Genomic DNA, 11,320 nt, shown 5'->3' on the forward strand with positions numbered 1-11,320 from the left:
GTTTTTCAACCAAGCAGAGGTTGAATGTGCAAGTGGGGATTCCACCACTTGGAGACGACCAACGGCACAAATCAGCTTCTCCATTATCATTGAAGCAAAATAAACATTAGATTTCTTTTTTTCTTTTTGCTCATAATTTGAATGCAACATCAATCAATTTCGGGTGCCGAAATGTGTTTTCTACAGCTGATTTCAGTTATATGGCCATCTTTCTGGTTATATTATCTTGCTTTTAGTTGTGTTAAGGTTTCTAAATTTCGGACATACTATGATATAAATGCTGCCATCCGTAGAGACTTTGCGATGCGAGATGGGATTGACCATCCATTCTGACTCGTGCTCGCCAAACTCGGGACTCGGGTCTCCACCTTAAAATTTTCCCACAATGAGCGGACGAACAAAGAAGGAAGCCAAAAACACAAAAAGAGAGTCTTTCGCCCCCCTCTTCCTCTCTCTCTCCCTCTCTCTCTCTCTCGCTCTCTCTCTCTCTCCCATCTGTCTTGTTGATCCAACCAATTCAACGTACGCTTGTCCACCATTCCCCCAAATCTTTATGTCATTTGATGTCATTCTTCTTTCTTTCGTTATGAGTCCGAGAGAAGGGAGGAGGCCACGGATCGATCGGTGGTTTTGAAGGTGGAGCCTCTCTAGTCTTTCTTTCCTTTCTTCTTTACCCTCCTCGGCGGTGATTGATCAGGGGTGATGAGATCGGAGAAGGAGCGGCAGCGGCCTTCTCGAGGAAGAATCGGAGGAGGAACGATAGGGGTTTGATTGATGTTAGGTGAAGACGTCGGCGCCGGCGTGGGCTGGGAGGCGAATCATCATCTTCTCATCGATGGAGACGTGGTGGTTGCCGAGGAATGCCGCTTCTGATGCTTCGCTTCCTAATTCTACCCGACTGTCCTCTCAGATGGAATGGCAGATCCGGTCAATTATGGGAACCCCGACCGTGACATACAACAAGTAGGTTTTGTAGATTGAATTCTAGCTATTTTCAATCCCTTCCGGTGGGCACCTTTAGTATTTATTTTAATTTGTTATCTTATTATTATTCGCTTGCTTCTTGTGTCGTTTCGATGTAATGAATATTTGGTTTATGAAGATAATATCAATTTTATTTTCTTTGTTCACGATTCCGGGATGCATCAATGTGTGTGAGAAAAAATAGCACTATGTTAGTTTTGGTATATGTCAACTGTGAGATTAGACGCTGAAAAATTGACGCTAGGCAAAAGAGAGATTGATGAATGATATATTCTGCATCCAAAGTTTAACCATGACTGGATTGATAGTTCTGTTCATTTCTTCAGTTTTTTAATAAAGAATATTAGCTTGTTTTCTTTGGAACTTTTCCACTACACCTTAATAATAATAATAATAATCCTAGGTCTCCATGAAGGTGGTTCCTTTGTTCTGTTTTTTTTTTCTTTTTCTCTCATTAGGTTATGTCTAGACATTGTTCATTTGCTTCTTTACAGTATGCTCCACATAGTCTTCATATTTTTGGGTCCATTTAAGATTTCTGAGTTAATATAATAAACATCACAATTATAGAGTTACTCCTTCCTCTTTTTATTTTTCGGAAGTTGTTTAAATAGCATGCGTTTAGAATTAGAATAAAACACTTTATGCATCTAGCTTCTCATTAGAATCCTAGTCCTCCTCTTCTTCTTCTGAGAGCTAGCTGAATGCTAATTGGGTGTCGGTGCAAGATCATCTGGCTTTATCAAATAGTTAATTATATTTCCAAAGTGTTAATGTTCCTCATTGTCATGCTTGTCCCCTAAGTAATTAGTAATTTAGAAGAATAAATACTTTTTTCGATGTTAACCAAATAGGGATGATCTGTTGTGTGGAACTGACATCTGAATTCTTTGCATCAAGAAGGCTTTTACTAAGCTGTGCTAAGCATCTTTTTGTATCTTTAATCTATTTGTAGTACATCAACAGCTCATTTTTGATAAATGAAATTTGAATTACTTATTTTTGTTGGATAAATTATGTGGATGAATCGTTCCACCAGATTTCTTATGCTAGAAACACATGTAAGTAAAAACTATATGAATATCATCCATTCTTCACAGGTAATTGATATTTTGAAGAGGCAAGAGTGTGTAGTACGACAACAAGAATTGTCATCATAGTAATTATTACTATTTGATGGAAGGGGAGCAATGCCTCAATTCACTGCATATGATACAACATCAAAGCTGTAGATAGGATACAAATACATATCCAGGTCAACTGCAATTGATGATCACAACTATCAACTAAAGGTTGATATTAGAGCTGGAGTAGTGCAAAAAGTGTAAGACACTTTAGAACATGTGATGTTTGGTGCTAGTCATTTGCATATATAAGTTTTATCTAATTTTTCTGATATACTGGATCCACCTCGATTTTCTAGATCCTAAACCTTTTTCCCTGAAAGATTGTAGGAGATGCATTCCAACAGAAGCATAATATGAACAAATAAATATTTTCACATTTATGTATATGGTAGATGCATTGAATCTTTAGGTTAACAAAGAGCACATAAATGCAGCTCTGGAACCATTTTTTTCATAACATTGCTACATCTAGAAACAATATTTGCTATCCCAATTTTGTAGGCTACTACAATTACTTTGTTGATGTTTCATCATTTTGTTTTAAAGTTGAAATATTTGCAAGCCAAGGTTGTGTTGGTTTATTCTATCTTCTATTGCACCGACTTGGTGGTAAATTGACGTTATTGTCTTTAGCATAATAATGATTCTAAATCTTGCCTTATGTTGGAGATATAATGCATGTATCGAGAAGTTTTATTAAAAGAGTATTTTGTGCCTTGATTTTATATTTAAATAACAAGTATATGCCAATAGGAGCTTAACTGTTGCTTTTGGTATGAATTATTAAAGAAGAATGTGTATAATTAAGATCATAACTGATTTAATTATGTAAATTTTACTTTTTTTGATTGATTTTTACATGATTCAACCATGATGTTTTGAAAATTCTATTTCCTTAGATCTGTATTGCAGACATTTCTATAAAAAGATGTCTTGATAGGAATGGTACTTTCTTATTCATAAGTTTTTTTTTTAAGGCACTCGTTGCATTGAAGAAAGGCACCCAGTTAATTAAGTATAGTCGGAAAGGAAAGCCTAAACTCTGCCCCTTCAGAATTTCTAGTGTGAGTTACTGTGCTATCATGTTATGTATGATTCCTGATATTTATTTATTTTTATCAAGTTATGTTTTTGTACCAGCACTTTATGAAATGGAGTTCGGGCTCTGTATCCCAAACCTTGCTAATAATTGGATGCTGAATTTTTGCGGAAAATATGTATTATTATTAATTTCAGACTAAGCTGAAAATCCTTGCATTCATCCTTGTGTACATAATCTGGAGTTGTTGGAGCATGATTGTCTAGTCAATTGTAGTTCTTATATTATTTGCCCATTACTATATGGGTATACAGACATCAGAAACAAATTTACAGTATTTGTGACTCTCACATTACTGTAGGATCTCCTCTGGTACATAAAAATACTTAGTTGGATTCAACCGTAGTTAAAAGAAAAATAAGCACTTTATACTAGTTTAGCATCAATAATATTTATCATCAAAATTATTGATTTCAGTCATTTACCTTTTTCTTTCATCTATGTTTTGATTCCTGTTGGATGGTAGAAGGCATCATAATCTTCTAGGTTTTTGGAAATCAGGAAAAGAGAATCATGTTTTCGGCATAAACCAAAGGAAAATAAAGTAACTCTTTATTTTCAATTCAACTTATACAAAAATAAAATTAATTGCCAGAAAACTATATGCATATAATTAACTTTCACTAAAAAAGATACAAAAAAAAAAATCTGAACCCTTATCCTTGACATTTTAAGTGATGCGGGCTCCAAGTAGGAGCCATTAGAGGATACCTGCTCAATGATAACATCAACTCCCATACAGCAGCCTTGTCCCATCCACATGAGTTTGGCTACATAGACTACATGAAATCAAAATATTCCATTATTTATTTTAAATATTCATGACCAATTGTCATGTCAACCATATTGGTGTCTGTATACTTGTCCAAAACCAAAAATTTCAAATAATGAGAGCAATTTAGATTCATAGACTTGGTAGCAGCCATCAGATACCATCATAATTACAAGTTCTGACATAAGAAGCAAATTGTATTTAGAAGGCATAAACATCCAGTGAAAATGATTCACCAATTCGAGAAGTGGCAATAGAAAAAAAAACAAATAATTTACAAAACATTGTAAGACTCCTATCCTAAAAGCTATGTAAAGGTTTAAGGAAGCAATAAAGGTATCATAAATGATTCTAATCTTATGAGGAGTTTGCATGGAAGTCAATTTCAAAATTCTGAAACTTGTATGGAAACTGAGCTACATCGACGGTGACTAGATTTTATTACTATTTCTGGATTAAACTGTTAAATCATCCATTTTAGCATGATTTCAATTTTGATTTTAAACTTGTGGCCAATAGCATGAGAACCTTAGACATACTACAGTATCAAATTTATTCGTTGTGCTTTGTTCAGGTATGTTGTCAGTATTATGTTTTTCTCATCATATGTAGTTATCCACATTCTGCTTAGCGTTTATAATTGGCATCTAAGATTTAATTACAACTAAATAGAAATATGAAAGTTAAGTGAAGTTTACTGTTCTAATTAAGATAATATGATGTTTAGATATTTTGCAGATAGAATACATTTTATTATCAGATGTTTCAATTGTCAAACACACAAACACACATGTATATTTGTGTGTTCTGTAATTTTTCTCATCTACTTCTTCAGCCTTTAGTTGTTTCATTTTACAAATTTACTTTTTGTGATATATGTTTAGAAAAAATTCCTGATATTATTAAGCATTCACAGGACGAGACAACACTGGTTTGGTTTTCTCATAAGAAAGAGAGGGCTATTAAATTGGCTTCTGTCACACGAATTGTTCCTGGACAGAGAACTGTAAGTTTTACTTAGTTTGGAACTGAGTAATATTCCATTAGTGTTCAAAAGATGAAGCAGAATTTGCTGGCAAGAAGTCATCATTACCAAAGTCTAATTTTTCTTCATTATTGACTTTAACAGGCTGTTTTTAGGAGATACTTGAGGCCTGAGAAAGACTACTTATCATTTTCTCTTATCTATAACAACGGTGAAAGATCTCTTGATCTGGTTAGCATACAAGACAATCACAACTTTTCGATTGTCATCTGTTAGCCTGTTACGTAGAATGTGACTCTACTATATATCTTCCTTCTGCATAGATTTGCAAGGATCAAGGTGAGCTAGAGGTGTGGATTACGGGCCTTAAGGCTCTGATATCTACAGGACAACATCAACATTCTAGAACTGATAGCCACAGTGATGGGGTTTTCTTCTCTGATGTAAGTTTGTATCTTTACAATAAGCAAAAAGTCAGGCCTGACTCTTTTTTTTCTGGTTTAATATTGATTTTTCATTATAAACAGGTTTCTTCAACTTATGCTACCACAACATTTTTACTTCTACTTTATATGACATGAGAGCTATGTACCTTTAGCTACCAATCCTAGTGCCTGTCTTTTGACTTTAAATTGAAGAAAAAACCAATTTGTTTGGTTTTCAAATAGTACTCTGTATTATGACAAGATTCAAGAACAACCACACTGGAAAAAAATACATTGATTATATTTATTTTGTTTTTATTGATTAGATGGTTAGCTTTCTACCTGTACAATGTTAGCCAAAATTTTCAACAATTTTTACCCACACAAAAGTGAAGTGGTTGCCTCTAGCCTTTTCTTTTTATAACACTTTAGCTGTAAATTAGATCAAAGCCCAATTAAATTAAGTCAAAGTTCTGATAATTACTTTTGGGATGCAAACTTAGGTACATATATTACCGGCTTGATTTTAGACTATATAACTACAAAAGAAATTCTTATGATATGAAGAGTAGATATTCTGTTAAGTGGACTAGACTTGCTCTTATTACTATCAATATAGCTTTGGCAAAGAATAGATAGATCTTTTTTCTTGAGGAATCATAACTAGAACTATGCTAACTGTTTCTTTTCTTCAGGATGGAGACTCTGTTTCAAGTGGTCATCCTTATGGTGTAACAGTAGAAAGCACTTTGAGCATATCCCGTGGCTTTAGCACAAAATTTCATAATCGTGATACTTCAGCGAGTTTACCAAGGTCAGATGTGGGGTCAGATAATGCAAATATGCAACTAAGAGCAAGTAACGGAGATGGTGTACGACTTAGTGTTTCAAGTGCCCCTAGTTCTTCCAGTCAAGGTTCTGGACCAGATGATATTGAATCTTTAGGTGATGTTTATGTGTGGGGGGAAGTATGGTCTGATGGAGTTTTGTTAGATGGATCAACAAACTCAATATGTTCAAGAACTGATGTTTTAATTCCAAGATCCTTAGAATCGAATGTAGTTTTAGATGTTCATCAAATTGCATGTGGTGTTAGACATGCTGCACTTGTTACAAGGCAAGGGGAAGTATTTACTTGGGGTGATGAATCTGGTGGGCAACTAGGCCATGGAAATGACAAAGATGTAAGTCGGCCCCGTCTTGTTGAGTCGTTGGTACTATGGAATATGGATTATGTTGCATGTGGTGAGTATCATACTTGTGCTATATCCACTGGTGGTGATTTGTTTACATGGGGAGATGGCACCCATAATACTGGACTTCTTGGTCATGGCAATGATGTCAGCCACTGGATACCAAAAAAAGTTTCTGGCCCTCTAGAAGGACTTCAAGTTCTATCTATTGCATGTGGTACATGGCATTCGGCACTAACTACTTCCAATGGAAAAGTATATACATTTGGAGACGGAACGTTTGGTGCCCTTGGACATGGTGACCGAGAGACTGTAGCATGCCCTAGGGAAGTGGAATCTTTGAGTGGATTAAGGACAATCAAGGTTGCATGTGGAGTGTGGCATACTGCAGCCATCGTAGAGGTAATGGGGCAGACTGGTGTCAATGTCATATCTCGTAAATTATTTACTTGGGGTGATGGCGACAAATATCGTCTTGGTCATGGTGATAAGGAAGCACGTTTGGTCCCTACTTGTGTTCCTTCACTTATTGACTATAACTTTCATCAGCTAGCCTGTGGGCATAACATAACTATTGGCCTCACCACTTCTGGTCATGTTTTCACACTGGGCAGTACGTCTCATGGTCAGCTTGGAAACCCACAATCTGATGGCAGGGTTCCTTGCTTAGTACAAGAAAGACTGGTTGGTGAATTAGTTGAAGAGATTGCTTGTGGAGCTTACCATGTTGCAGTACTAACATCACGCAGTGAAGTATACACATGGGGCAAAGGTTCTAATGGCCGACTGGGACATGGTGATACTGAAGATCGGAAAACACCTACCCTTGTTGAAGCTCTTAAAGATAGGCATGTGAAAAGTATATCATGTGGTTCAAATTTTACAGCTTGCATTTGTATCCATAAATGGATATCTGGTGCTGATCAGTCACTTTGCTCAGGTTGTCGACAAGCATTTGGTTTTACTAGAAAGAGACACAACTGCTATAATTGTGGATTGGTACATTGCCATGCTTGTAGTTCCAAGAAAGTGTTGAAAGCTGCACTAGCACCAACTCCAGGCAAACCACATCGTGTATGTGATTCTTGCTATTCAAAACTTAAAGCTGCTGAAGCTGGTACTTTCTTGATAGGTAACAAGAAGAATGTAATTCCTCGTCGATCTATTGATATCAGGGAAAAGTCAGACCGAGGGGATATAAGACCTTCAAAATTCCTATTATCATCTAATACAGAACCACTCAAATATGTTGAAGCTAAATCAATGAAGACTGAGACTAAATTAGATCCTTTGTCAATACTGAGAGCTCCACAAGTTCCCTCGCTATTGCAACTGAAAGATCTCTCTTTTACTAGCTCACTGAGCGCACTTCAAACCGCTTTAAAACCAATTGTAACATCGACACCTCCACCTCCTGTAAATTCCAAGCCTACATCACCCTACTCAAGAAAGCCAAGCCCTCCACGCACTGCAACTCCAGTATTCTCCAAAAGCATTATTGATAGCCTCACAAGGACTAATGAACTACAAAACCAGGACCTCCAAAAGTTGCAAGCCCAGGTATGCTGCAAAAGCAAGCTTTTAATTAGTATGAAGATGTTATTTCATTTTTGTTCTTTGCAACCTTAAGAACATCTTTGTGCCCTTTTCCAGGTCAAAAATTTGAAAAAAAGATGTGAAGTACAAGAACTTGCCTTGCAGAATTCAGAAAAGAAAGCTCAAGAGGAATCTGCCAAATTCAATGCTGCAATAGAAGTCATCAAGTCTCTTGATTCTCAGGTACCCTTATAAATAACAATACATAATATTTTTGTAAAGATGAAAACATGTACACCATTCTTTCTGTAACCTATACTCTTTAGAAAGTTGTAAATGTTCCAATGTTTTTATTGATATCACTGTCTCATGGTATAATTCATGGTATTGGATGCAAATTCACTTCCATGCTCTCTTGTTATCAGCAGTCAATTCTTAGTAGGCCTTTCTAATGACTGCAATTTTCTATGGTTACCTAATTGATGAACAAAAACCCTTAAGAAGTCTGAATTCACATTTGTTAAATGACTAATTTTATTATCGACATATTATGTCATGGTTAACTAATAAAACCCTTATCAAGACTTCTCAGAAAAGTTGTTTATTAACATGCCTTTGGTTTGCACTTATCTATAGCTTCTTTATTATGTGAGGGAGTTTTCTCAAGGAGAAAGGAGCTTATGTTATTTATGTTGTCCACACAGAGATCATGCATGCTATTGATTCAAGCTTTCACAACCCCCATCTAGCTAGTCATCTATGAACATTTCACTCATATGCTTCATATTGTTATTAGACCACAAAAAATTGATATATCGAATTGCAAATTGCACAGAAGGATCTAAACTTAGTGGTTATATCTATTTTGCTTTCAATAGAACAGTTTTGGCAAATTCCTATCTCTTTACAGCCAGACTGTTAAATAAATAGTTGCTAATTAGATCACAGAATGTTGTAACTTATCTAGTTTCCACCAAATTTACTATTTTTAAAGAAACCACATGTTTATTGTAGCTTATACAAAATAATCACAATACTTTGTTGTATTTATCATTGTTATGGTTTTTCTACTGATTCTTGTTGTCATTTTTATTGGCTACTATTTTCATTTGAAGCTGATGGACATAGCAGAGAAACTACCTCCCGAGTTTCGTGACAGCTTGGGCGTCATGCATGGTCAAGCAGAAACATTCCTTAAGCATAGTGAACATGTCAGATCAGACTTTTCATCTTCGACAATGGATTCTTCATCTAATTTTCAATCTCACCTGACAAATGAGGGAATTGACACTAGGTATGTGTTGGAATTATCACAGAGTGCTATTGAAGGTGGTGCTCAAAACAATAGTAAGTTAGGTGTTCCTGATAACAGAGAATCTACTTCGCAACATAGCATTGACAATGGCTTAAAATCACCTCCAAGCTCTAGGCAAAGCACTGATGGAGAAGCCGAATTGGTTGAGCAGTTTGAGCCTGGTGTATACATCACTTTCATTCAACTAAAGAACGACATCAAAATGTTCAAACGGGTTCGATTCAGGTACGCCTTCTTCGCATTGGAAACCATGCAACACTATTTAAGCATGTCACAAAAGACACATATCCATCTCGTTATTGTTTTAGAAAAAATACTCTTCAACAGTTGTATACTCATCAGCGAACATTTTTTTCTTTCTTTTATGTTACAATTATCTTGGTAGAAAACGTCAAAGGTATGTTAAACAAAAAAAAAAAAAAAAAAACTTGCAACATGGTGTAATCGAGATGAATGAACAAGTATAACTTTCATTCTTGAAAAAAGAATCCGAAGAAATTCTCCATTATTGCATTCACATTTAGCATATCTTTCATGATTACTTAAAACATGATTGATTGTTCTAGTCTACTCTCTCTCTCTCTCTCTCTCTCTCTCTCTCTCTCTCTTTGTGGTTTCTTGCTGCATTCTGACTTTTTGATCCTTGTGTAGCAAGAGAAGGTTTGCCGAGCAACAGGCAGAAGACTGGTGGAACAAAAACAAAGAAAGAGTATTCAAGAAATACAGTTATCCAGGGCAGGCCACTACCACATTACCCACGAGTGCACCAAACGAGGAGGAAGATGCAACACCATCCTCCTAGACTTAGCTGTTCTCGTTGATAGTAAGGAGCAGTGGTGAGAAGAGACAAAAGGCACGAACTGACAGTGCAAGCTTCATGGCTTATGGAAGACTTCCTATTTAGTTGGCAATATTCTACTGCTAATCAAGGGCTAGAGCTTGTCAAGGGATAGAGATGGCAATCTAGACAAGAAGCTTTGTTTAGTCATATTTTTCCACCATTGTTCTTTGTAACAAATCTTCTACTCGTGGGTTGTATCATTGTATAGGTTCATTCAACTTATCATCCAAAAGTTGCATTATATGCATCACAAAAATGTAATATACTGTATTCTCTCCCTTAGGGCAATGAATGATGATAAGAATGTGCATAGAATGTCATAGATTATTTGATTATGTATTTTTTCCCTTTGTAGAGAGGACCCTTCATATAGTGATCGAGCATAATGATGTTTTTGATGAGGCTGAGCATGTCAAACTAAAACTACTTCCCTGTAAAGGAACACACGCACTTCTCCCTAGGAAATCGATAAACATTTTGTTTTTGATATAATTTTGTCTTTTCTAAAGGTCTATGCATTTATTATTTTCCTTATCTTGTCGTGAATGCTCGAGTCTCCACACTTAATGTATCCCTAATTGTTCTTTTCTTTTTCTTAGATTCTTATTCTAAGGACGAGAATAGAGCTTGGAGCGAAAATGATGTGAGATTACTTTCGTTGGTGCTTTATTCATACGTAACATATACATAATTGTGGGTGGTGAGGACCCATATATCCTTGCATGTGAGATATATTTCCACCACATGAAAAAGGTGATATGTGAAAAGTCCAAAAATACAAACAAGAGTTGATGTTACACCCGAGAGTATGAACAACAATATGTGCATCAACATTCATACTATGTTCATTTACAATCCACACATCATCATCTTATTTGAAGGAGACTGATGTTTGCAAGCTTCAACAATAAACACGGATAATCCATCCCATAACAATGGAGATTTAGCATGAATGCCCAATTTATCCTAGTTCATGTAGATAGATTCATGAATGCTTTTTGTCCGATCCCCTCGTTCGGACTATGCAAGTGACTTAGGATATG

General features: G+C 35.8%; 1 protein-coding gene across 2 annotated transcripts; it reads left to right on the forward strand.

Moving 5' to 3' along the window:
• The first annotated feature begins 331 nt into the window (after positions 1-331).
• On the forward strand, positions 332-10,592 carry LOC135640791 (PH, RCC1 and FYVE domains-containing protein 1-like). 2 transcript variants are annotated; one of them, XM_065155532.1, is made up of 10 exons: positions 332-963; positions 3,089-3,175; positions 4,899-4,988; positions 5,112-5,198; positions 5,291-5,410; positions 6,088-8,145; positions 8,239-8,364; positions 9,237-9,415; positions 9,494-9,661; positions 10,088-10,592. In XM_065155532.1, exons 1-10 carry the CDS (start codon positions 916-918, stop codon positions 10,236-10,238), a joined length of 3,114 nt encoding a protein of 1,037 aa, XP_065011604.1. In that variant the 5' UTR covers positions 332-915; the 3' UTR covers positions 10,239-10,592. The 2 variants fall into 2 exon arrangements, with proteins under 2 accessions (XP_065011604.1, XP_065011603.1); XM_065155531.1 differs by having other exon boundaries at positions 9,237-9,661.
• Positions 10,593-11,320: the final 728 nt, after the last annotated feature.

This window comes from Musa acuminata, chromosome BXJ3-6 (genome assembly GCF_036884655.1).
Source record: "Musa acuminata AAA Group cultivar baxijiao chromosome BXJ3-6, Cavendish_Baxijiao_AAA, whole genome shotgun sequence".
Lineage (NCBI taxonomy): Eukaryota > Viridiplantae > Streptophyta > Magnoliopsida > Zingiberales > Musaceae > Musa > Musa acuminata.